The 27859-nt window shown below is 51.2% G+C and overlaps 1 protein-coding gene across 4 annotated transcripts in view; it reads right to left on the bottom strand.

The window, feature by feature from the left end:
- TNS3 (tensin 3) overlaps window positions 1-27859 on the bottom strand; it is a 235248-nt gene that overhangs the window by 188051 nt on the left and 19338 nt on the right. For 2 of the 4 annotated variants that reach the window (XM_068550256.1, XM_068550258.1), the window contains exon 1: window positions 7108-7398. The exons of the other annotated variants lie outside the window; for them this stretch is intronic. In XM_068550256.1, coding sequence (XP_068406357.1) covers window positions 7108-7185 — 78 coding nt within the window. In that variant the 5' untranslated portion in view covers window positions 7186-7398. Of the gene's footprint in view, window positions 1-7107; window positions 7399-27859 lie in introns of those variants that run through there. 4 annotated transcript variants of the gene reach the window in all.

The following is a 27859-nucleotide window of genomic DNA, read 5'->3' as shown; positions in this document are numbered from 1 at the left end:
AGCGAGAAGCCCGCAGACCACACAGCAACGGAGGCCCAATGCAACCAAAAATAAATAAATTTAAAAAAAAAAATTATCAGGCATGCAAAGCAACAGGAAAACATAACCCATAATGAGAATAATCAATCAATTGAAAGTGACCCTGAACTGACAAGAATAAGCAGACAAGATATTAAGAGAGGTATTATAACTATATTCCATTTGTTCAAAAAGGTAGGTAGGGAAAGATCCAAATCAAACATTTATAGAAGAAAATGTAAATATCTAAAATGAAAAATACACCGGATGGGATTAATTGGCAGATTAGACACTGCAGTAGAACAGATTAGTGAATTTGAAGACAACACCATACAAACTTACCAAAATAAAGTATGGAAAGAAAAGACAACCTAAGTAAATAAATAAATAGACAAACAAAAGGACAATAAGTGAACTGTGGGACTTTAAGCAGCCTTCAAGCCTCTGAAGGAAGATGGGTGGGTGGAGGGATATTTGAAGAAATAATGGCTGAAACTTTTCCAAAACATGAGGAAAACTATAAACCCATAGATGCAAGAAACTCAAAAAATCTCAAGCACAAGAAATGTGACAGAAACTACATCAGAGGCACATGATAACCAAATTGCTCAAACCCAGTCATAAAGAGACAATCTTAAATGAATCTATATACAAAACAGAAACAGACTCACAGACATAGAAAACAAACTTATGGTTACCAAAAGGGAATGGGGAAAAGGGAGGGATAAATTAGGAGTAGGGATTAACAGATACAAACTATTCTACATAAAATCGATAAGCAACAAGGATTTACTGTATAGCACAGGAAACTATATTCAATATCTTGTAATAACCTATAATGGAAAATAATCTGGAAAAAAAAAAAAAATATATATATATATATAAATGAATCACTTTGCTGTACACCTGAAACTAGCACAACATTGTAAATCAACTATACTTCAATTAAAAAAAAAACCTTAAAACCAGCCAGGGGCAGTGGAAGGGGAAGACACATTACACTCAGGGAAGCAATCATTAGCATAACAGCAGATTTCTCATTCAAAAAAAAAAAGCAAGTGAAAACACACTGTAGCAATAAAAGTACTGAGAAAATCTAGAATTCTGTACCCAATCTAGAATTCTGTACCTACCCAGCAAAAATATATTTCAAAAATGAAAGTGAATTAAAAACTTCCTAGGATATACAAAAGCTGAAAGCTGAAATAATTCATCACCAGCTGACACGTACTACAAGACATGTTAAAGATAGTCTGGGCGAAAGGAAAATGATATCAGATGGAAATACAGCTTTACACAAAAGAATGAAGACCACTAGAAATGGTCATTACATGGACAAATATGTAAGATTTTTCACTTATTACTTATAACTCACTAAAAGATAATTAACCGTTTAAACAAAAACTAATAATGATGTGATGTGAGGTTTAACATAAGTAGAAGTAAAATTTATGATAAAATAGCACAAAACTCAGGAAAGGAGAAATAGTAGTATACTACTGTAAGGCTCTCATAATATACGTGAAGTAATAACACTATCACTTGAAGGTAGACCGTGACAAGCTAAAGAAGTATAATATAAACCTTAAAGCAACTACTAAAATAATGAGTTATAGGTAATAATACAACAAAGAAGATAAAACAAAGTTATTTTAAAAGTTCAATTAATCTTAAAATGATTAAAAAAAAATAAAGAGAAAAAGCAGTAATAAAGAACAGGTGAGAGAAATGGAAAACAAGTAGCAAGATGATAGATTTAAACCTCACCATATTAGTAATCACATTAATGTAAATAGTTTAAATCTCTTAATTAACAGGCAGGGATTGTCAGATTATTTTTTTTCAAAAAAGACAAAGAATAGAAAAAATATACAATGATAATGTTAATCAAAGGAAAGCTGAAATGACTATATTAATAACAAAGTAGATTCTAGATTAAAGAACATTCCCAATGATATAGAAAGGCACTGCATAATGATGAAAGGCTAGTAAAAGCAACAAGAGAATATAACAAACCTGAACAGTTATGTATCTAATAACAAAACTTTCAAAACATATGAAACAAGAACTGATAGAATTGCAAACAAAAATAGGCAAACATACACAGTCTGAAATTTCATTACCCCTTGTTATAGACTGAACTGTGTCCCCACAAAATTCATATATTGAAGCCCTAGCCTCCAATGTGATCATATTTGAAGATGGGGCCTTTAAAGAGGTAATCAACATTAAATGAAGCCATAAGGGTAGGGAACTAACCCAATAGGGCTGGTGTCCTTATATGAAGAAGAAGAGACACTAGGGAAGCTTTGCACACAGAGGAAAATTCATGTGAGGACACAGTGAGAAGATGACCATCTACAAACTAAGGAAAGAGGCCTTAGGAAAAACCAAACCTGTCAATACCTTGATCTGGGACTTCCAGCCTCCTGAACTGTAAGAAGATAAATTTCTGTTGTTTAAGCCACCCAGCCTGTGTTATTTTATTATGGCAGCCCTAGCAAACAAATATACTCTTTCTCAATAATTAATAATTATTTTTATCAATAATAATAATTGGTAATTATTGCAGAAAATAAGCAAGGATACATAAGCTTTGAACAATATTATCAAAAACTTGACCTAATTGCCATTTATGGAACATTTGACCTAACAGCAGCAGAATACACATTCTTTTCAAATGCATATGGAATATTTAGCGAGGAAGACCATATTCTGGGACATAAAACAAGTCTAAATAAATTTAAAAGTATTCAAGTCATACTTGAATATGTTCTCTGACCACAATGGGATTAAATTAGGAATCAGAAACAGAAAGATCCCAGTAAAATTCCCCAAGTATTTGGAAACTAAATAACACACTTCTAAATAGTGCATAAGTTAATACATCATAGCAAACTGGGTTTCTCCCAAGAATGCAAGTTTGGTTGGTTCTACATTCAAATATCAATCAATTAACTAAAACAAAACAAAACACAACAACAACAACAAAAAAAAACCTCTTATAAAATCTAACATCCATTTCCTGGTAAAAAAGTCAAATAGGAATAACAAGGGACTTCCTCAACTTCATAAAATTGTCTATGTGAAACCTACAGCAAGCATCATACTTAATGATGAAAGACTAAATGCTTTCCCTTTAAGATCTGAAACAAGGCAAGGTTTTCTGCAATCAATATTTCTATTCAACCTTGTCCTAGAAGTTCTAATCAGTGCAATCAGGCAAGAAAAGTAAATAAGAGGTATCCAGTTTGGGAAGGAGAAAGTAAAAACTGTCTTTAATCACTGATGACATCATTGTTTACGGAGAAAAAGCTGATGAAATCTATGAAAAAGCTCCAGAACTACCAAGTGAGTTTAGCAAAGATGAAGGATACAAGATCAATGAATGTACAAGCTGATTGTATTTCTACATACCAGCAATAAACATCCAGAAATTGAAATTCAAACAATATTACCATGTATATTAGTATCAAAAATATGAAATACTTAGGGCTAAACCTAACAAAATTGCAAAAGACCTATAAACTAAAAACTACGAAACACTGTGGAAAGAAATTAAAGAAGATATAAATAGATGGAGAGATATACCATGTTCATGGGTCAGAAGACTCAATGTAATGAAGACACAATCCTTCCCATAGAATCTATAGATTCAACAAAATCTCAATCAAAATCCCAGAAGGTTTTTTTTTTATAATGTACAAACTGATTCTAAAATTCATATTTAAATGCAAAGCACTTAAAACTCCCAAAACAACTTTGAAGACTGCACATATTTAAGTGTACAATGTGATGTTTTCTACTATATTTTGAAAATGTGTCTTTAGTATAAAAACATTAAACTAAAGAGTTTCAAAGAAAGTATGTTCTTGGGATTCTACATAACTAATAAATATGAGGTACTGAATGAACACCTTGAATCCTAATTTTCAACAAAGCAAATGCTCCTCTGAGACTGATAAAAGGAAAAGCAAATACGCAGCACACAGACCACAACTCCGTATTCCTTGACCAATGGCTGACACGGAGAACCCCATGTGCAACTACTAATGGACTGGAATTGGCAGAGAACTCTTTCCGACATGCCATTCCAACTTTAAAGCATGCTTTGCCCATCCCCAAACTTTCCCCTGCTATTCAAGTTATCTAGAATGCTGGTAACTTATAGTTTTCTATTGTGACCATTTCTAGTCCCACCCTCCCCCAAGTCCTTCCTGACCACTTCAAGTTCCTCAGCAATCCTACATCAGTCTCATCACTCAATCATATATCCCCTGGTGTTGATCTTGTCAAGCCTGTCAAATGAGGCCAAGTGTCCTGCACCAAGCAGAAGTCTTCTCACCGGTTCTGCCACCTGCAGTACAAGCTCTATGACCCGGGGCAAGTCATACCTCTCTTCAAGGGAAAGGATACCCGCCCCCTCCTACCTATTAACCAAGCTACTGTAAATAGTCAAATGCTATGGCAGGTACCAGTTATGAACACTGGCAGTCTATGGGAATCACTTGGGCAGAGTTTTTAAAACAGCTGTGCCTAAGCTCCACCCCAGACCAATTAAAACAGATGATCTGGAGGTGGGACCAGACTACAGATTTTTTCAGATCTCCTCCAGTGATTCTGCTTTGTAGCTGGGACTGAGAACCACCACTACATAATGGACCGTACTATAAGAAGCTATTCCTCATATATGTAAGGCACTATTATTACGTACTTGTTCAGATGTTTGTTTCTGGTTTTTTCAAGAGACTGTATACTTTTTGATAGCAGGGCTCTTGTACTCCATGCCTATAAAAGAGGGACGAAGGTGCTGCTACCATGAAGTTCATGACATTGGCAGGGCCCTTCTGTGCTGTAACCACTGTTCAACAAACGGGGCACTAGGATGCAAGATCAAGACCACACAGCCAACAGATAAGGGATATGGGCTCAGACCCAGTCTCCACCCCAGTCTCATGCTCAGACAGGAGTAGGCATTCAAGGAGCTGACAAACACAGCCCTCTATCGTAACCCCGCCAGTTGGCACATACTTCCCCCCTCCCTCATATTTCAGTTATTTGTTTACACGCCTTCTCTCCTGTGTAATTTCCTAGAGGCAGGACACCAGGCGCTTATCCATTTGTCTTCCGAGGCCCCCGCACAGTGCCTGGCAGACAGTGAACCATGGACCCTCAATTAATATTTGTTGACTGAATGAACTGGCCGTATTCTGTGGGCCAGTGGGGTATACTGTGACCTTTTATTCCTTGCAAATACCTTTATTATAACCAGGGAGAAAGAGGCACTGTGTTCCTGTGATTTTTCTTGCGGGCTGGGCGACAGCTAGAAGCCTGGAGGAAGGAAACAGCAGAGGTGCTGTAGGGAGGCTGAAGCCATTTCAATGGCTGGATGGCGGAGGAATTCATTTCAGATAGTGTAATAACATCTGCTCACGCTTCATCTGTACATAACATCTCCATTGTGAAGTGAGCCTAGACAGGATTAGACCGCCTTTGTTTTCACCTGATACTGTGCTTTCATTTCTCCCAAAGAGGCGGGGCCAATGAGTGCAGGGGGGAGGGGGAGAGGGGGGGAGACGGGGAGGGGGGAGGGGGGAGGGGGGAGACGGGGACGGGGGTCGGGGGAGGCCAAAATGCTGAAGCATTTAGCAGGCTCAGTTCAGGAATCTAAATTGCATTTAATTGTTAGGAGCAGGCAGTTGGAAGGGTAGAGAGCAAGGCTGCGGGTTCCACAAGGACTCCCTGAGGGGTTCAGGGTAATTAGTGCTGGTCTTGATTGTGAGGTCTCTTTTTAGAAAGAAAAATCTCTGCAAAATTGAGCGAATAAGTGCTCCACAGCAGTGCAGAAGGGTAACATTCTGCTCTGCTCTGCGAAAATGCAAAACCTCACAGACCTCTCTGCTAGGTTCTCTGGGCTAATGTTCCGGAAGCAACAGTTACCCGCACAAAGGCTAAATCAGCACAATCCAAGCTATATTTTCCTTTCAGGAAAGAGGATTTAGGTGTGGGTTTTCATACCTGGAAACTTTCAGTAGCATTCTAGGGGGGCAGATACTGAGCAAAAACACCAAGCAACTTGACTCTGAAGTTAAACGCCACAAAAATTTCCTGCATAGGCAGAGTGGACCCCAAACCTCTGGGGTGGTCCTGCCCAGAGATGTTTCCACCCACCAGCAGCCACGGGACCCAGGGTGCAGGGACACCCTCTGCATACCACACACTGTCCCTAAGCTTCCCAGCAATAGTGTTTGTTAAACTAAAAATAGAATGCAGCACAACTCAAAGTGATGTGAAGTAGCTGACATTTTGACAAATTCTCACTCCTCAGAACCTTACATAAATTTCCGGGAAGACGAATGCAATAAATGCCTAATTATTAGACTCAGAGAAAGGACTGCTGAACCTAGTACGGAGACGCCTCCCGGCATCTGCTCTGTTTAATTCTCAAACGCCGTGGAGGACCGTCCCAGGACCAAGAATCGTTACATGGCTCTGGTTAACTTACACGTCTGCAACAATGCCAGTGCACCCTCACATACCCATAGAGCTAAGCACCCTCTTCCTTTGCAAGAAACACAGGCTACGAAGCGAGTCCGCGAAACTGCCAATGTCCTACTTCCATTCCAGGAAAGGAGTCCGAGGAAGTGTGTTCAAGAGGGAGTTGGATTAGAAAATTACGCCAGAACTGTGTCCCCCACTCCATGTGGGCTCACCAGGGCGCCGCCGGCCTCCCACCAGGCAAAGCCCTGCTCTCCCTCTCTCTTCCTTTCCTGCGCAAGTAACACGCGCATACACGGGCACACGCGCGCACAAACAAGGACACACGCGCACTCGCGGACACATGAGCACGCGCAGAGACAAGGGCACAGGCGTCAACGAACGTGCACGCGCAAACAAGAGTGCACGGGCACCCGTACACACTTGCACACCGGCACTCAGACTGGGGTACGCGGGCACACACAAGCACACGCGCACACCAACCCAAAAGTGGCCCCACCCCGTCCCAGCTCCCGGCGCGCCCGCGTCCCCGCTCCCAGCACCCCGACCCTTGCTCCAGCGCCCCTCCCCCGTCTCGGGGCTCCCACTCACCTGGCGCCGGTGCCGGCGCACCCGCGCCCCGCGCGCGCACCCTCCAGGCGGCCCGGGTGTCAGGGCGCGCAGCCGCATGGCCGCCCTGGCCCCCGCGGAGAACCGGGCCGGGCGAGGAAGGCCGAGGCAGGCGCGGACCCCGCTCCGGCGGCGGTGCCAGGCAAGTATGCCTCCTGAGCCCCTGCGTCTGGGAGTCAGGAAAAGCTCGACCCCCCGAGCCCCGGAAAGAAGCGGCCGCCAACTCCAAGTCCACTCTGCCGTCAGAAGTCAGATGCCGGGAACAAAAGCCAGAAGAGTGAGCGCACGGTCCCCCGGCGCCCCTCCATCTGACACGAATTAGCCCTCCCTCCCCCACCCCAGACCGCAGCTCCAGAGAGAAGGCAAAAGGCTTCTCAGCCAAACCCAGGAAAAATGGAGAAGAAACGCCTCCTAGGGCAGGGCTGGGGGGCAAACCTTCCATTGCCCTCCGTCGCCCTCCGCCCTCCCACTGGATTACCCCCGCCTCTGGCTGGAGTACAGCTTGACTAGGATTTCAGACCTCTCCAAGAATGCAGACCCAGGGGCTTAAAATCAAAACCCGCAGGCTCTGTGGCTTCGGGGATTTTAAATCTTGTATACTGTCCAGTAAACCTGCATCTGTAATGGTCAGTATCACTGATAATCTACACTGCTAGCAAACAGTGGCTTTGTAGTGGAAAGAAGGAAAACTCTAATGCAGAAAGGCCTTCGTTCCAATTTGCTTCTTCAGCTAAGAAAAACAAGCAGCAGCAGCCTTGCCAAAGAGGGATGAAAACCAGGTAGAGGTTCCAGCAAGCTCTAAGCAAATGATTATGGGGCCTTCCACACCTGCGGTCTGGGATCCACCACACCCCTCCCTCTCCTTACCATCCAGAGTGCCATCCAGCTCCCAGCAAATCACAACCCATTTTCCTCTCTGGGTCTGTGATTTTAGAAGGAAATTAAAAACCTGTTGTTAATTTTTTTCAAGGAGATGAAGGTGACTGGGACGGTGGAGACCAGGTGTCACATGAAGAGGAAGTCAGACACCTGGAAAGTGGAAGGGTCACTTAGCCGGAAGGACAGCCCAGAGGGGTGGGTGGGCAGGATCCACAGACAGAACGGCCCTGTTTCAATGCCTGTCAGACCCCACGGGACTGAACTGCCTTGGGCTGGGGTCGTGGAGCAGTGGATCTAAGCTTTCCACCACGGAAAGCTCTGGCAACCCACTCCTGGGGAAGGCTGCCTTGATAGTGGACATGTTCGGCTGAGGCCACGTCCTCCCTTCCGTGGGGTCCTGTAGAGGAGGCCCATGCATAGTAGCACGTGGCCTAGGGAGCTGTATGGCCTCAGACCTGCTGGCTCACCGTGTGCCCATAGCAGAACTGTGTGCCCTAGTGACTTGGCCTGCCTCCATGCCCAGCCCAGGGTGCAATACTAACGACCTGTGTTGGTGTAACCCTTGAGATCTTCAACTCCGCTTGCAACTCCAAATGTCTTAGCTTCGGAGAGCAGTCTGGGTGGGCTAGACCTGGGCCTTTATGGTTAACACATGTGCGAATTCCAGCCATCAATTCAAAGGCCAGCATTAACCTCTCAGGTTCTGGCACTGAATACCCATCTTTCCATTTCTGGGGTGGAATAGCAAAGCTGCTCTTCAGCTTTCAACCACACACACACACACACACACACACACACACACAAACACAAAACAAAACAGGAACACACCATTCTGTCTTCTGATTCCTTGCCTGGCAACCCCCCATTCATCCTCATTTCCCTCCATCCCTCAAATAAGATTATTATTCATCTGTCTCTATAGTCATTCGTTTGTTTGTTCATTAATTCATTTTCTAGATTCATTCATCATTATTCACTTTTCCTATAGAGTAGTTAAACTTTAGTTTTTGCAAACATCTCTCAGTGCTATTTCTTCATACATATCCCTCACCCCCATGTGACTGCAGGATCCCTACGAACACACATCTGTATCAGATTCATCTGAGTCCCCAGCACCTAACACAAGATGGAGCCCAGAGCTGTGTCTGCAAGCTGAGCCAGAAGCACATTATTCTGCTGTCTGGGGGCCCACGATGCAAACACTTCTTCCAGAGGTCAGCTGGATCTATCCCCAGTCTCACCCATGGAACCAGCAGAAGGAACCTGAATCCCAGCAAAGAACAGGTAACTCCCAAAATGATAAAGCTCCTTGAACTCAAGGACCGGGCTCCACACTCCATGGGGCCCCTGGAAATGATGGTCCTGAGCACCAGTGCTCCTAGGCCCGTGGCTGCCAGATTGGAAGACAAACGGGTGTTTTCACAGGGGACACCTGAATCTCCTCTCACTTGATTAAAAGATACATCGTTCAGAAGATTCCCACACTTTATTACTAATAATAAATCACATGCATGTGATCACACCTCACAGATGATGACAACGAAGTGAGAACCAGGGATCACAGACAGTCGTCTGGCTACAGCCCAGACCACCACAGCCCAAGAGAACCTCCCCAAATACAAAACTGGGACCCCTGCCGGGACTCCCCGCTTTGCCAGCTGGCCCCCTCTCTAGCGCCCTCTCCCTCCACCCTCCTGCACCACCCGGCCCCGCTCACCCCCAGGCTCCTCCTGCCCTGCATCCCTCAGAGGCAAGCTGAAGTGTGAGGGTTTGAGGCCAGCTCAGCCTAGGGACCCCAGGGGAACCCAGAAACCAGGGCAGGTATGGGGCCAGCTACTCCAGCTGTGCTGCCAGTCTGGCCTGCCCCTGGTAAGACGGCAGTCGTCCCTGCTTCTCGCGGGCCGGACCGCCTGCCTCTGACTTCCGCCTGCACCGAGTCCCCAGCAACAAAGGAGGTTCTTCCTGCACAGGACGGACTTCAGGGGGCCCGGGTCCAGACTGTGAGGGCAAAGCTCCAACACCAGGCCTCGGGGCTGCATCAGCAACCCGGGCTGGGAACCCAGACTGGACTGGGGACAGAAGCCCTGCGGTGAGACCGACCCCAACACGGGATGCGAGGCTGGCCCATCCAGGACCCCAGGGTTCTCGTCCGACTGAGCGGAGGGAGGCCGCTGCCCCACGCCCCCTCGCTCACACACCCACCCAGCCATCCCGGAATGCTGATGGGCAGCCTTGTGTGCCTGGCATCGCGGGGACTCCAGTGACGAACGACTCCCCTTCACCTGATGGCAGAAACATCTGCATGTGGCGTTATGAGGGGGCACTGAGCCCCTCACGGGACTCTGGGGAAAACAGGCGACAGGTGGGCTGAGACCTGGAGGAGGAGTGGACAGGAAAAGAGACAGGAAAAGAGCCGGGGGACCAAGCACTGTGCATAAGGCAGGGTGTTTGCGTGAACTGAAGCACAGTGTGCGTTCGGGGCGTGGACCGCAGGCTGGCAGGCAGAGGCCACATCCTAAGGGCGGGCATGGGGGTGGTGAGCTTGGTCCCGGGAGGAGTGGAGAGGAAGGGGACCCTCCGAGCAAGCCAGGGCCTGACCCCGAGGGCAGCAGGAATCTCTAGCGGTGAGCGGGAAGGAACCACATGAACATACTGTGTCCTGGGGACCACCTGGCGGTGAAGGGGTTTACTAACACGGAAAGGAAGAAAATTACAGTGATTGCTGTGTCGGGGGACTGGAATCGGATGCTGGTGTAACTCATGGTTTCAATGTAGAGACACAGAGACTGACAGAAATCAAAACTGATGCAAATGTGCACACACACATGCACACACACCCATGTACAAGCATGCACCCATATACACACATGCATATATACACTCCCCAGCTCTGTCCGTGGTGGGCGGCCTGAAGCCGCCCCCAGCAGTAGTGGTTACATCCAGCACCCACGTCCCGGTTTTAAAGTACTGTTTCCCAGTGAAAGAAATCAGGGCTCCTTGGAGACATGGCTGATTTCAGATCTGAGCCAGGGATACTACATATGAACCTGCAATGTTTTTTTTGTTTGTTTGTTTTTGCCAGAGGGTAAAGGAATGCTCCCAGAATGACAGAGCTGCACCACCAGGGCACTGGAGTGGGCTTGCAGAGATTGCCCCTGGCCAAACCTGCGACAACTTGAACATCAAAATAAATAGTGATAATATTGATTATAACCCATTCAATTAAATAGGAATTCATGAGTCCATGAGTCCTACCGATGGAAATAAATAGCTAAATGAACACACCGTGGGTCTGATGAGACGTAGCTGCCTGCGTGGTCTCAAGGCACCTCCTGACCTGGAGGGATGAGGGCGGGGGAGGGCGCAGGAGACAGGTGGAGGGGGCGGGGTACAGAGGTCGTAGAGGTTTTTAGCCTCCACTCATCATGGGAACTCACAGAGCAGAGCCATGATCCACCATTCTGCCCCTGTCACTCTTTGGAGAAGATTCACATAGCCTCAAAGTATTGTCCCTTATTTGTTATAAAAGGGAAAACAGCAAGTCTGCGACAGAGCCGGCTGGCCATGCCGGCCTGAGTGACCGTGGCCTTCGATGGGACACACCCACCATGAGAGCACGGCTCTACTGCACAGAGGCACAGCCTGACCCTGATCTTGACCAGGTATCGCCAGATCCGAGCGAGGGACACAGGGGCCAAAATCTGGGGTCCCTGGGAGCTGAGCATGGAGGGTCCGTCTGCTGGCTAGATGCACCCTCATTCCCAGCCCCAGAGTCTGCAGTGGGGGGTCACCAAACACTCCGAGCAAATGACTCCTGTCTTCACCCCTCCATCCCCATCACACAGAAGATCCACCACGGGCCAGTCACACCCATCCATGGCTCTGTGACTCCGAGTGCCAAGGGGTTTCCAAGAGCCACCTAAAGCACCTTCAAAAGCACTTTGTCTCTGGTAACAAAAAAGGCTCTTGCTTGAGTTTTTTTTAAATGCAATTCTTTTTTTTTTTTTTTTTTTAATAAATGTATTTATTTGTTTGTTTTTATTTCTGGCTGTGTTGGGTCTTCGTTGCTGTGCCCGGGCTTTCTCAAGCTGCAGCGAGCAGGGGCTACTCTTCGTTGCGGTGCACGGGCTTCTCATTTTTGTGGCTTCTCTTGTTGCGGAGCACGGGCTCTAGGCACGCGGGCTTCAGTAGCTATGACGTGTGTGCTTAGTAGTTGTGGCTCACGGGCTCTAAGAGCGCAGGTTCAGTAGTTGTGGCGCATGGGCTTAGTTGCTCCATGGCATGTGGGATCTTCCCACACCTGGGATGGGACCCGTGTCCCCTGCATTGGCAGGCGGATTCTTAACCACTGCACCACCAGGGAAGCCCTCTTGCTTGAGTTTAAGGAGCTTCTGATACCGGTAAGCTGTCGCCAGCTCTCATCTGCAGAAACCTCCATGCTTGGCCTTCTCTCCTTGTCGGAAGGCAGGGGCACCAGTCATGCTGGCCACTGGAGGCGCAGGGAGCATCTCTAGAGGCTGGCCTCGCACGTGGGCCCTGCTCAAGCACAGCCCTTGGGCAAATCCTCTCTCAAGACCGTCCTCCTCCTCCCTTCCCCGCTCAGCCAGCTCCTGCTCCATCCCACACCCGGGAGGGCAACAGGACGCAGTGGGCCTCGAGGGGCACTGGTCACATTTCAGTACCTCCTGACGACACCCAGGAGCCCCGTGAGTCCATCTCACTGACGGCAGTAGGGCCTGTTCCTCAGACGATGAGGGAGGGCAGGGCGGGGCACAGGACACAGGGGAAACCAAGTCCCCAGGGGATCCAGGGGTGTGGGGTGAGGGGGCAGAAGACTGCAGAGCCAGCGAGCAGAGGCACATCACCTAACCCGGGGACATCCCTGGGGCTAGAGTCAGATTAAAGGTGCCGCATGTTTGGCGCTTGATCGGCGGCGACGGTCCAGCAGCAGGAATGACCTCCTCCTAGAGGACACAGGACTGTAGGGCTGTGTTCCCACTCCAGGCTTTGTCCTCCACACCACTGTTTCTCACCAAAGTCATAGTAAATCCACCTCAGTGAACCTGTACCATGAGTCCCCTGACCTCAAGGGAGGTCACCTAGTCCTGCCAATTTCACCACAATGTCTTAGTTGGCTACGGAGTTCAAGGCGACTCCCATCCTGAGCTCACAACCCCCTCCCCTCAAGGGGAGTCCTGTGGGGGCAACAATGGCGGCCCCACGGGGTGGGCGCACCATCCAGGGACCCGGATCCTTGGGCGCGTCAAGGGCGGCTCTTCACGGGCACGTCTCGTGGCTCCCTTTCAGGACAGGGTGACCTCCTCAGTGTACCGCTTTGGGCCAATGCTAAGAAAGTGAGAACTGCTTCTCATTTCTCCTCCACTCTCCCCTTTCACGCGTTTCCTTCCCTCGCCTTCAAAAAGCACAGAAAACGTGCTTCCTCTACACAAATCAGCCTCCAGTATGCGCTTTTCCCCCCTTCCCTGCTCAAAAACAACAACTGTTTCATTAAAGAACAGGCAGAGAAGAGCAAAAGAAAGGGATAGACGAAAAGGCTGGCGCCTCCCCCACCCCCCGCCCCGGGCGTTTATGTCCCCCTGTCCTGGCCATTCCTCCTCTGTCTCCTTGTCATCCCTAGAGAGAAGGAAGGGGCGAGGGAGACAGGGCTGCTTCCTGGCGGGGCGGGAGAAGCGTCCTAGCTGCCTCACCTGCCCTGCGGAGGGAGACAAGGGTGCGGCAGTGAGGATAAGGGCAGGGTCTGTGGAGACACCAGCAAGCCACGGGGCCCTGGCTGTGTGCGCTCCTGCCCGAGCGGACACCAAGGCCTCCTGCTCAAACCCAAGAGAAGAAAGCGAACCCCACGCACCACGTTCCTGCCTCTGCCCTCGCAGGCACCGAGCGCATCCTCCCATCCTCCCGCCTCAGCACCGACAGGCTCCCCCTGCTCTGGGGGAAAACATCTGCAGGAAGGGGCAGGGGGTTGAAGTAATAAATATCAGATTAGTGCATGAAGTCGAGTTTTCTCTCTGCACACCGAGATGACCCCACCGGGAGGGAACTATAAGCCTGGAGGGCCCTCTGCCCTCCGCGAGCGATGCTGGTCTCTTACACTAGAATCTCACACCCAGAGACCTGCCCGGGGTCGCAGAGCTGAACACCCCGAGCCCCCAGCCCCCCGTCCTCGTGTCCATTCTCAGACCTCTGCGGCTCCTGACAGCGCCCGGGGACCTAGCGGGGGCCCCGTCCTACCCTAGTTAACCTCGGGAAACGGGCCAGTGGAAAGCTGGTAGGTGGCCCTTGTTTAGCACTGCGGGGAGATGAGGGTTGAGGACGACCAGAGCTTACGGCTCACGCGCCACCAAGCGTCTCTGCACCGTCACGTGACCCCAAGTGCAAAGAGACCCCCCAGAACTAGTTCCTAAGCAAAACCTTGAGACCCACTATTATAAGACGTATTCTGCTGCTTTCAGCACAGAACACCGAAAGTGGAGAGAGAACGTGCAAGTCCAAAGAGAAGAGACATGGCTCATCTGGCCTTTTAAATCCCTCCCCAGTGTAGGCAGAGCTTGTTTTGATTGTACTTCAAAGCTACTGCATTTTTTACAAATTGAAGGTTCATGGCAACCCTGCGTCGTACGTGATGGTTAGCGTTTTTTAGTAATAAAGTATTTTTAATTAAGGTATGTACGTTGTTTTTTTAGACATAATGCTACTGCACACTTCATAGACAAGAGTATACTGTAAACGTTAACTTTTATACTCACTGGGAAACCAAAAACTTCGTGTGACTCACTTTATCGTGATATTCACTTTATGGCCACGGTCTGGAACCAAACCCGCAATATCTCTGAGGTGTGCCGGTACAATCAAACTGAAATGCTTCAGAGTGGGTTTTCCCTAACAGAGGAAAATCTAGATCATGGTCAGGTCTTGTGACGGGCTGCACGATGCCAGCAGTGCAACGGACAGTCCCCACCTCCCACGCTCTCCAGAAACGCCGGTTCTGCGGGGGTGTCCTCCCCATCTGTTGGCGACCAGCAGAGGCTTTGGGAAGTTCAGCCTAGTGAGCAGTGCTCCACAGCGGAGCCGGCCTCCCACGGGTGGTCCCAAACCCAAGCCATGTCCCCAGGCGGGGTGTGAGGATGGAGGAGCCACCCCTGGCCTGTCCTTCTGCTAGAACACAGCAGCTGGGCAGCCCTCCTGTTTGCATGGCCCCAGCCCGTCCTCCCCCGGTGTGCCAGGCAGCTGGCTCCTACGAGGAGAGAATGGTTGGAAAGGAGACACTGACAGAGCGCCCTCTGAGTCACCAAGCCTCATCTCTGGATGAACCCCAGCCTTTTCCTTCCTCCATAGTTCTCCTGCGGGCCAAAAATGCCCCAGTATTCCCTGGCTTTGACCAAACCTGGCTAGACCACATCTGGAACTCTGGGGAGGGACTCTGCCCATAAAAGCCCTGTGCTGCCTCCTCCGAGATGGGCTGGACCGAGGTGGGCTGGAGAAACGGCCGCAGAGAGCACCTCGGGGCACCCTGGACCCGTTCTACTCCTTGCTGTGTGTCTGCGAGTTTATTAGTCATCACTCTGGGCCTCCATGTCTTCATCTGCTAACGAGAATCATAAACTCACTACCGACCTGAAACAGTTCTTGTGAGGTTCACTCCAGATGATGCCCGGAGGGGCTTTGGTACGATGCCCACTAAATATTCCTTCTTCCCCTGCTAAGAGGGGTCCCTACACAGCCAGAAGAGTTTGGGGGACTAAGTTGAGAGGCCCCAAATAGACAGTGGGAAGATAACATCACAGTTTCTGAGAAAGTTGGGCTGTTTCCATCAATATGAACAAGTTTTGACTATTCCTGAAGTTTAAAAAAAGCAGACCTTGTTTCTGTTTATTATTGTCACTGTGAACCGGTGTTTGTATTCCCGGGCGGGTGTGAGGCAGGCAGGGCTGGGTCCCATCTCGCTCTGGGGAAGCCAGGACTTTAGGGTGACTCTCCAGTAGCTGGGTCACCCTCAAACTCGGTAAGGCCATAATGAAGCTGGGAACACACCTGGCCCAATCAACGTGCTCTCAAAGAGAGCTGATAATTAAATCCTCTGATTTGAATTCTGGCAAAGCAAGTTCCCCAGCCTAGTGTGATGCCCTTGACTTGAAGTAATCTCTACTCCACCCACATCATGCCCCAAAATGCTCCGGCATGTGAAGAGCACGTTTCCAGTAAATAACGTTGCTTGCTGCAACTCAGAAAAAAGAAACAGCAAAATCTCCAACCGAGCCCAGAGAGCAGGAATCAGCACCCACACGAGGGGCAGAGCCCTCAGCCGCTCGCCTGACCAGTGCCTCCGTCTCCTGCTGGTTCCCAGTCCCAAGAACATCATCAGTCCAGTATCAGCCAGTCTCCAACAGCCCACGATGGGCCAGGGGGTGGGTTAGCTGGTGATTTCCATGTCAGCTCCCAAATTTTCTGAAACGTCAGTCAGGTTGCATTTATAATCTTTAAAGCTTAAGGTTATTGCAACTTTTACAACTTATAATTTTAAAAAGTTAAAGTTTATAAGTTAAAAAATATATCCATAGCACAGTACTGACACTCCTCTTAATTCTCCTTTATTTTTCTTTTTTTAAGTTATTCCAGTTCCAGCCCCACCTGACCACTGGGGCTTCTCATCTGGTGTCTAAAATAGCAGCAGACACTGTCTGTCCAGGTCAGACAGAGAAGCGACACTGCCTGGGCCCTGTCCCATGGCCAGCTTTCTCTGGGCGTCCCTAGTCCCTGTTGCACCCACTCACAGTAAACTACACATGCCCTCCTGGGACCCAGGCTGTGCGGGACACACATTCCTGGCGGAATGAATGACTGTAAATCAATAAAGACAGACGCCAGGTTTTAAGGCAATGGTCACTGGAGGCCACACCCTGTGGTCACACCTGGGCTGGGCCTTGGAACCTGTGGCCTCATATCTGCTGCCCTTTGATTTGTGAGTAACTGACTGACAGTGATTCACAGCACCCACGCACCCACCCTGCCATTCATTCCCCACAGTTCACTGCGGGGGAGGGACGGAGAGTTGATAAAGCCCGCTAGAAGAAGGTGGTCCCGGTGATGAAAAGGCGAGGGTCGGGGCACTGGGTGCCAGGCTCAAGGTCAGACTTGACTCTGGAGAAAATGAGGAGTCAGAAGTTGACAAGCAAAGGGGTAGGAGGGGGCAGAGGGTGGGGATGGGAGGGGGCAGACCTCCCGCGAAACAGGCCAGCAGAGAGGGGAAGGGTGTTTCAGCCAGGACCCTGGTGGTGCAGCAGGAAGAATGGCGGCTGATTCCGAGGGGGTCACAACCACCGAAGCTGGGCTGGGAATTAAGGGAGAAAGATCCAGTTTGGCGGAGACGACGAGGGGTCTGTGTAGGGCCGGGACCTTCAGAAGTCATCAGCACTCGCTGGGGGACTGCAGCTTCAGATCTTAGATGTCTGGCGTGCTTTTGCTGCAGTCTCGGGTGGGATGGGTGCGGGTGAGCCCCTGTAAGCGTGGGTGCAGGGCTCTGCTCGCTAGCCCTCCGATCTCCTCTATTACGAGCATGGGGTCTCAGGGGCCACCTTCTGTTCAATCGGCTGGCCAGGTCCACTGTGCACCCACTGTGCATGAGCTTGGGAAGGCCAAGGTCAGGGACACAAGCCAAGGTCGCTGCCTGCAAGCAGCGCTCAGCGTGGCCTCCGGGAAACCTCCCTGAGTGGGTGCTGCCGTCCACCGCCCTCCACATTGGCTCCCACGGGTGCTTTGTTGCCCCACGCACACCAACACGCGGAGCCTGGCGCTACCGGCAAACCAAATGCAGAAGAACGTCCTGACCCTTTGCCCAGCTCGCAGGATGTAAACCTGGACGACGGCAGGTGCCCGCACCGTGAGGCCCTCAGAGCAGCCTTGACTCTCGCTCCCCCGCAGTCAAGCCTCACCAGCTTTTTCCTCCCTGTGTTGACTCCCCAGCAGACACAAGAGGCTGCCTGACACCCATCTTTAAAGACGACGGCCCTCCTGGGGCCCCCAACCTCTGCCCCCATCTCGGCCCATTTGCCAATCCCCTTCCAGGGAAACTCCTTCAAGGGTTGGCTGGAGTCCATGCCCAGTACCCAGGGGCCATGCCCAGGGTCGACAGCCAGACTTCCCTCCCCATCCACCCCAACTGCCCACCAGTCCTCACCTAGCTCATGACACCCAGCCATAGACGCTGCCCCTCACCTGCCCCAGCTCCCAGCTCACCTGGCTGCTTCCCGCCCGCCACGCTTCCCCCTCCTGGTTTCCATGCCCCCATGTCCTGGGCACCTTCTCCCTCTTGGGTCCTGCCCTCATCTCCCTTGGAGACCTCTTGTTCCGGGCACCTCTACATGTCCTGGACTCTCCTCTGTGCACGCACCCCCCCCCCCCGCAGCTGTCCCCTCCAGCCCACCCTATCATCGCTGATGGCACCCCACTTCCCCTCCAGCCCTTCCCTCCTGACCTGCTGCGTCCCGGGTATCGCTGGCTCCACACCCCCACCGGGCCGTCCCCTCAGCATCATTAACCTCAGCCCTCCAAGCCAGAACTCTGGGTTTTCTCCGCACAAGGACCATGCAACCAACGTGTCAGCAAGCCCTACAAAACAAATCCCCAAAAGACCTTGCCCTGGTCTCCATCCCCACCACCCCAGTCCCCCCATCAGCAAAGCTGACTGGCTCTCTGCGTCCACAGGCCCTGCCTTAAATAGGAAGCAGGACTTGACAAAGCTCCAGCACAGAACGCTCCCAAGCTTCCACGAGGACACCTTTAACCAAAAAAACCCCAAACTTCTGACCCTGGGCCCATAGACCATTTGTGCCAACCCCTGCCCACCTTGGACCTGTTCAACTCCCCTGCTCTTTTCCCACCTGCTGGGCTAGCTGCTGCCTCAGGACATTTGTACACGCCGTTCCCACCACCTGCAACTCGTGTGGCTTACTCTTCTCTTCTTCAAATTTCTGCCAAAACGTTACCCTCTCGGAGAGGCCTTGCACGACACCCTGCGGAGACAGCCCTCCCACCTCGGCCCATACTCGCTCCCCCTTACGCTGCCTTGTTTTCCTTCGGTGTCCTTATGGCTACGTAACTTTCTGTCCTGGGGGCATTGTGGATAGGCTTACTGCCTGTCCATCCAAGAGAGCAGGGACCCGTGTGCCTGGCTGGCACAGGGTTCCCCGTGCCTGGAACAGCGCTAAGCGCCAGCTGAGCGATGAATGAATGAATGAATGAATGAATGGTGCTCCTGATGGCCCTCGGCAGGCCCCTCACTGACCCCTTCAGGGCTCCCCACCTCTCAGAGCCCAGTTGCTGCGTCTGGCTCCTCCCGGCAGGGGGTGCCCACCCCGTGCCTGGTCTCCTGTCTCCCCTCCTGCCTTCCACCCGGAGGCCCTTCATCCCAAATGCCCACACGCGTCTCCCTGCGGGGTCCTCTCAAGGTGACGTGGGTGACGTCCGCTGGCCCCCAGCCCATTAAGTGCGTACAGCGTCCCGCGCCCGCCGCCCGCGGCTCTCCAAGCATGTCACGCGTCACCATGGGAAGGCCCGCACCTGTTTGCTGCATGAATGGGCAACGGAGGCCGGAAATGGGATCAGGGACGCCGCCCGGGCTCCTGCCCAGCAGCGCCCGCAGGGCAGCTCGGCTCACTGCCCTTTGCAAAGTGAAGCACGTAGAGCAAGTCGGCGGCAGCCAGACCACAGGGGTCCTGTCCCAAAGCAGGAGAAGCACAAGACAGGCTTAGGCAGCGACTCAACCAGCGCGGCGCATGCAAACAGAATCTCCGTTTCTTCGTGTGAAACAAGCACACGGTGGGCGATTCCACGTCCAGGAACGCGTTCTAAGTCAATGAGCACACAAGTAGATCGATTTAGTTGGAAGGCCCTTCATCACAAAAGTATGCACAACAGGAAAAACTGGACGCAGTTTTAATATCCAACAAATTGCCTGAGGCAACTGATGGCACTAACACGCAGAGGAATCTATAACAGTACACCATCAGAAAGAACAGCAATCAGATCCATATTCATTGACATGGAAATACCCACGATAAATTAAGAGAGGTACAAAAGAATCCAAGTTTCAAAGTTTTGATCATTCCCACCGGTCTTTCCCCGCTCCCAAGGCATCTTGCCACTGCAAAGGAGAGCTGCATCTGGGGTGACTGAGATCACCCTCCAGGTTCATTCCCAGCCCGGGAGTATGAACTTACTTCGCAAAGGGGCCTCCAGGTGAACACCAGGAGCACCCCCTGAAGCACCTGGCCCCCGAAGGAGGCGTCTCTGTGCAGTCCCCCACTTCTCTTTCTTGACAGACAAACAGGGCCCCCTGTCACCCAGCAGACAGACAAACCCAGGGCCCAAGCCTGGGTGCCGCTGGGTCCTCCCCATGTGCACATTCCCCTCAAGACCCTGGCCATGTGTCCATGTGCTGGCGCTAGATGCCAGCAATAGAGCATAAACAAAAAAAGGTCCCTGTCCTCACAGAGCCTACATTCCAGGAGGGAGCCAGGCAGGAAACAGAAAGACAGCATGTGACATATGCCAAATGCTCTGGGGAAAAATTAAGCAAAGTGAAAAAGACAGGGGCTTCCCTGGTGGCGCAGTGGTTGAGAATCTGCCTGCCAATGCAGGGGACACGGGTTCGAGCCCTGGTCTGGGAAGATCCCACATGCCGTGGAGCGACTGGGCCCGTGAGCCACAATTACTGAGCCTGCGTGTCTGGAGCTTGTGTTCCGCAATGGGAGAGGCCACAACGGTGAGAGGCCCGTGCACCGCGATGAAGAGTGGCCCCCGCTCGCCGCAACTGGAGAAAGCCCTCGCACAGAAACGAAGACCCAACACAGCCAGAGATAAATAAATAAATAAATAAATAAATAAATAAATAAATAAATAAATAAATTTTTTTTAAAAAAAGTGAATAAGACAGAAAACCATGCCAGGGACATATGGGGGCAGGATGCTCCTTTATCAAGGGCTATTTGATATTTTATACAGCAGACTGAGAAGGGGACATCGGTGCAGAAGCCTAAGGGACACCAAGGCCATAGGTGGGGAGGGGCCACTGCAGGTCATGCCCGGGGCAGGGGTGGAGGGGGACAGCCGGGGGCTATGAGGTGGGAAGTGGCAGGCCAATGTAAGGACTTGACTTGTGACTCAGAGAGAAACAAAAATGGCCAGAGGTCTTGAGCAAAGGAGTGCCGTGATGAGACTTGAAATGTAGGTTCCCTCTGGCTGCCGTGTGACAGAGAGACTGGGGGGAGGGAGAGGTGGCTGCAGCGTGACAAAGAGCCCCCAGCAAGGGACGATGGTAGCCGGTGGCTGGCACCAGGTGGTGGCAGGGGCCAGGGCCGAAGTGTCTGCAGCCCGAACCCATTCTGACTTGGAGGTCGGCGGGCTTCTGTCTTGCTCGGGTGCTGACTCAAGCACACAGGAGACCATGGAGGGAGGGTGCGTGGAGCCCTGAGTGGGTAAGGCCACCCTGGGAGGGCAGCATGGGGCTGGGGCTCCAGCAGAGCTGCCAGGAGCCTTTGGCCAGATCAGTGTCCAAAACTACAATGAGGAGACATCCTGTGAGAGGCAGTTCATCATCCAGGCAAGCACTTTGGAAAGCGATGCGACCCTACAGATCAAGAACTACAAAAATGGTCAGGCTCCTGGCTTCGCTCACTCCACCCCTGTGAATCCCCATTAAGGAGGTGTCCGAAGACAGAGACACCAGGCGGGAAGGGGTGACCGCGCCATCATCAGTCACAGCAGGAGGGAAACAAAGTCCACCAACCCGGGGCGGTCCCATAAACGGGCGGAGGGATGCGGTAACCCCAGCACCTAAAAAGAATATGCGAGTGAGCAAATCCATAACTGGAAATATTACATAAACATTAATCCTCACGCTGCAGAGACAATGTAGTAACAAAGAACGATTTCTGTTACGGCACGTTAAGAGGCGTTGCTGGGCAAAGAGGTTCAACAATGTATCTTTGTCAAGAAGGACGGATGGGCGGGCAAGCCAGGGGGGAAACAGACTTTCTGGCGGGCAGGGGAGCTTCCTTTCCTCTCCACAGATCCACATTAAGGTGTTGTAGTTGTGTCTGCTGTAGTTGTGTCTTCAACAACCCCCCAAAAGACGCTCTCTGCCTCCATTTCAGAAATCGACAGGGACTTCCCTGGCGGTCCAGTGGTTAAGACTCCACGCTTCCACTGCAGGGGCACGGGTTCGATCCCTGGTCGGGGAACTAAGATCTCACATGCCGCCCAGCGTGGCCAAAAAAAAAAAAAAGAAATCGAAAATGGCACATGCATACACAGGAGTATACACACAGCAAACATACACACATGCATGCCTATACACATGTATCACATACACATGCTTGGCATGTGAATACATATAGATATATATGCATACACAGCATACGTGTGTACACATAGGACACCCATCACGTAGATACATGTATGCGTATACATGGGTACATGTGTGAACGTGAGTATGCAATGTGTGTGCCCAGCAATGCACATGCGTGCACACCTACAGACACAGCACCTGTGTGTACATGCCTGCATGCGTGTGCGCGCACACACACACACATAACACTCGAGCACGCAGACACGCACACCCACAGAGGGGGAAGCGAGCGGGTGGGTTCTGTGTGTGCGGCGCACACGTGGATCCTCCTGAACTCTGTTACCCTCTTTTGTAAAATAAACCCCACTGACCACTGGGCACCGAGACAGTCTGTGCAAAATGTGGTCGACTGCAGGAGATTCTGGAGAAACTTCTAAGTCAAAATGTGATCTTTTAAAGATTCTTTTGATTTAATCACATAGAAGCTGGCTACCCTGAGGCAGACCCAGGATGGTTTTGGATCCTCTGGTCCCAGACCCTGGAGTCTGTCCTGGCTGTCCACAGCCACTTCGTGCCTCCACCACCGCGGCGGTCCTGCTCGCGGCCCACCCCGGAGCGTCAGGGGTCATCACAGGGAGGCTCTGTGCAGCCCGAGAAGGCATGCTTATTGCTTTGTTTGTCATCTTTTGAATTCCTTTTTTTAATCGGATCACTGTGCCCTGCTATGAACTTCTCTCGTCGACGGAAGGCCCTCTACGCCACGCTTCCCGGGCGGCGGCCTGCTTCCCAGACGAAACCAGAGGGGAATGCGATGAGATTTCCGAGCTGGGCGTGCAGTGCAGACCCCTGGCAAGCCCTCCACACCTTCCCGCGTGCCTGCCGTGAAGACCGGACTCCAATGGCGAGGCTCCTGCCACAAGCAGGCTCGTGGGGGGCTCGGCGCCTGTGGGTTTTGGTGTGGAGGGCGCTGCCCGCACTTGACAAGGAGCAGGCCGCAGCTCAGAGGAGCTGAGCCCACGCAGAGTCCCCCAGGAAGGCTAGGCAAGAGCGCGAGGCTGGGCGGGAGCAGGAGGGGGAGCCGGGGTGGACCCCCCACCCCTGCCCCCGACCAAGAGGCTCTGACCTTCCTGAGGACGCCCACCACTCAGAACAATACTTGAGCCAACCATGGGCTCCAGGGGATCTGGGAAACTTCTTAGGCATCTTATTCAAAGGATGGGTTGACTTTTCTCTCTCTGGTCTTCACACCCACGTACAGACACAGAGGACGCGAATGCCACACCCGAAGGGCCCTCGACAAACAGGGGCCACCTTTACCGTAACCATGACTATCAGTCCTGCCTGTGCTGAGCTCACAGAAGGACCTTTTTACCCAAACATGTGGTATTTTAACCCAGCCCTCCTCCCTACCCTTCCAAAGACGTCTGTCTTTCAATCTTTCAAACACAGGAAAAGAACATCCACGATGTACAATGACCAAAATGCCCCTGTCAGCCCACAACGTTTTTTGAAACTTTTTGAGAGCAACACACAGTAAGAAATACATTTTAATAACCAGCAACCTGGTAAACACATACATACATGTATAAATAACTGAAAGTTTTTTTTAAAAAAATACCTGACAACTTGTAGAGCACTCTGGAATTTTTTTCATCCTAGTTCATTTTTTTTAAGCACTGAGTGATTTCTCTAGCCACGAATCATTGGAGAGATGTCGGGGGCATTTGGAAATATACGGAATCTTTTTTCTTTCAATCATCACCACAAGGGGGGGCAGCCACTAACTTGCGCTGGGAACAGGTAGGGATGCCGTGCAATTCCTAGGGCAAAACCTCCAACAAGAATTATCCCACCAAATGCAATGAAGCACGCACTGAGGGGTGGCTCACACTGTAGCATGGAATGTTCCAGAGAAAGTCTACCAACTGGAAGGATGCCGTTTCAGGAGGTCCGGGTAGGAGGTGGGCGGTAAGCAGGTCCCCAGGACCCCTGCCGTCTGCCTGCCTGTCTGTCTGTCGGTCGGTCCTGAGCCTCGGGACCACTCCCGCCGCCATCAACGAGGATGCGGCACGTTCTCCCCCCGCAGACAGGGCAATGCTTCCCATGAGTGAGAGGAAAGACGCGCTTCCAATTTCAGAGCCCTGTGCGGGTTCTCAACATAAAAGGGGAAAGGAAATTTGCTGTCCTGATGGCAGCAAGTTGCAGCAAGCCCAGGACACCCGAGATCAAAGAGGCTGGGCCACCTCCAGGTAATCCCCACCAGGAATGTTTCCTCTGCTCACACTGTTTTCTTTCCTTTTCTTAGCCTAAGGCAACATGCAAAGCTCCCTTCTGTGCCCCTCCTTTCAGCTGACTTGATACTCTTCAGAGCATCTCATGCTCACCAGGCGCTCCCACCTTCCCCACAAGTGTCCATAAGCCCAGATTTCAAGAGCCCGACCAGGCGCACTTCCCGCTACGGCTACGTGGTGTCGGGGGCAGGAAAGGGCACCAGGTTTTCAATGTACGGACACGGGGTTGAGGCTCACCTTTGCCTTCACTTGCTTGCAAAATTCAATTGTCTTTCCTCCCTAGAAAAACTGGGACGGAATCACCCCAGCCCCACTCAGCAGGCATAGGACAGGCAGGTGACGGGTACAGAGGTACTAGCCTCACTCATGGTCCCAACCATCTCCATCCCTCAGTGCCCGCTTGGGGGTTCCCTGTGGGGTGTCCCTCTGTGCACACCCAGCGGGAAAACCTAGCTCTGCCACCAGACTGAGCCTCCTTACAGGGCAGGAGGGGGCTTTGCAGGACCTCTGGGAGCCAGTCCGTGGACCAGGGCGTGAGAAAACCAGCTGAAACCTCCTAGAGCCCCAAACCACGTCAGGACATACAGATATCCTGCCAGCTGGGAGGCGGCACAAAGAAGCTGACCTTCCCTTTGTAACCACCGTGACCCACCCAGCAAGAGAGGAGAGCCTTCCTGCTCTCCGGGCCTCGAGGCCTCCATCAAGGTCAAGGGCATGACCCCTGACCCACCCTCAACACCACACCACACGGACTCTGAAGGCTGCTCCCCACCCCGTCTATCTCTGCCCACCCCCTACCCCCTCCGCCCATGCCAGGCCCTCCCACCCTCCACCCAGCGTCTTCAACAAGAGAGAACAGGGCTGCAGAGTGGATGGCTGAAAAAGGACTTAAGAGAGAGGCCCGTGCTGTGTGGGACCTTGTTAGGACCCTGATTCTAACACACCTACAGGAAAAGGCATTTTGAAGCAATCAAGGAAATCTGAATACAATACAGCAAGCGGGTGGCGATGGCAAAGAATTACCGTCACCATCAGATAAGCAAAGTGCCTGGGACTTCCAGAGTGCACACACCTAAGCGTGCAGGTGAAAACTCACATTAGCTTCAACATCGCCGAGATGATCATCACAGGGAGAGGAGGTCGGGAGCAAGTACGGCAAAATCTTGGTAAATGGTGAACCTGCCTGTTGGGTTTTATGATTATATTACTTCTACTTTGGGAAATGTTTGAAAATGTTCACCATAAAATATTTTTTAAAAGGAAGGAAGCCGTAACACACACAAGGACAACACTCAGCCTCAGATTTGCACAGAGCTCAAACTCAGGCCCCTTCCTACAGCATCACGACAACTCTGTGGGGTTTCGGGTGTTAGTAAGGAAGACTACTAATAGTGACAGTTGCCCCCATTTTATAGTTGGGGAAACTGAGGCTCGGGTTGGCAAGGAGGGGAGAAAACAGAGCCAATGCCCTCGCTAAAGCAGAGGGGACCAGGATGAGGAGGTGCCTTAAAGCCTGGACCCCGCGCCCGAGCCAGCTCCTTCACATCAACACAAAACTTCATGTTTGGGGGGGAGGGGTCGTGATTATCTGATGAACCTCCGAGCCCCTGAAAGCCAACAGCCCACACACACGACTTCACATTCCGTTTGGAGGGTCTCACAATGCCCAAGGCCAACCATGGCCCAACCCAGGGTCTTGTCGCATCCCCGAGTACTGCACCAGCTGGCCTGGGGCCTCCCACTCCGCATCCCAGCCCTCGGCTTTCCTGAGTTGCCCCGCCCAGCACCCCGCAGGCTCCCGCCACGAACCCCTGGCATGCGCGAACCTGGGCATCCCCATGTGACTTCTCCGAACCATCATACCGCCTCCAGGAGGAAACAGGCAAAGGGCAGTCAGCTCCTCGGCCAGGACTGGGACGTGGCGGGCTGGGTGGGCGGCCTCTTTCCCAGGGAGCTGGCCGTCCCTGCCTGACCAGGGGGCCTGCACACCAGGGTCCGTAGCCTCTCGCTCCCCAACTCGCCCAGCACCCAACCGGAGCCCGAGGCGCAGGAAGAGTTCTGTCCATGTTGGGGACCAGAGGACAATCACACCTCTCCTCTTGACTGGCCACCGAAATAAATAAATAGGAAGCTGACTGAAGGCAGCATTGTAGGCCAACTTTAAAATTTCCTTGGCGATGGTCGATCCCAGCAGCGGGATCCATGAAGAAACTGCTCAGAAGAGCAAGAAGTGTCAAAACCAAAATTCCCAAGAACATGTGAAATCTCATCTCCTCTCACCTCCCCGGCAAGGGAGTGACAGCAAGGATCTGAGAAATTTAAACAATATCCACAATGACTGAATAACTGCAACAAACGTTCACCGTCCCCCCAGAGTCCAGGCACCTAAGTCCAAGGGTGCCTTGGGAACACTTCCTTGTCCCCGAGAGGACAGCTACTGACTTGGCCTCTACCCCCCGGCCCACCTCTTCCTTCTAACTCGCTAGCTGGAGAGGGGTTGCGCCATGAGTCCAACGCACAGACAGAGCCCCCAGATCCACAAGGCAGCACCCTCTCTGCCCCAGGGTCAAGAGGGCGCCAAAGCCAGGACATCTGGACATCCCTGGACCCACACCTCCCGATGGAGGTGCCATACGAGCCACGTAAGTAGTTTTCCAACTTCTAGTAGCCACATTTGGAAAAGAAACAGGTGATAGCAATTTTAATGATATATTTTATTTACCCAATATATCCAAACGGTTATTATTTCACCATGCAATCAACATGAAAATTATTCAGGAGATATTTTAACTTTTTTTTTGTACTGTCTTCAAAATCTTGTGTGCATATTACGCTATCAGCACATCTCAGTTTGGACACTAAATTTTCAAGTTAGAGTGAAATGTAGTCCTAGCAAAACAATAAAGTTGTGTTCAGTGGGAAAATATCAGTACTCTGCTACAGGTTTTAAATTTAAATGACTTAAGATTAACAAGGAATTTAGAATTCCCTTCCCCGGCCACACTCCAAGCACATGGCCGTCACCAACATACCGGACGGGCAGCTCTGGGCTCCTGAGAGCACATCCTCAGCGGAAACTGTTCACTCATCGTTTTCAGAGGAAGATGAAGCAAAAACGCAAAGGAGGCAGCACAAATGCTCTCTGCGAGGATTTGCTAAATTAGCAGTGTGGCAGCAGGCTCTATCCAGTCACCGGAAGCAT

Source organism: Eschrichtius robustus, chromosome 8, assembly GCF_028021215.1.
Source record: "Eschrichtius robustus isolate mEscRob2 chromosome 8, mEscRob2.pri, whole genome shotgun sequence".
In the NCBI taxonomy this organism is placed as follows: Eukaryota; Metazoa; Chordata; class Mammalia; order Artiodactyla; family Eschrichtiidae; genus Eschrichtius; species Eschrichtius robustus.
This window is presented reverse-complemented; position numbering and strand designations above follow the sequence as displayed.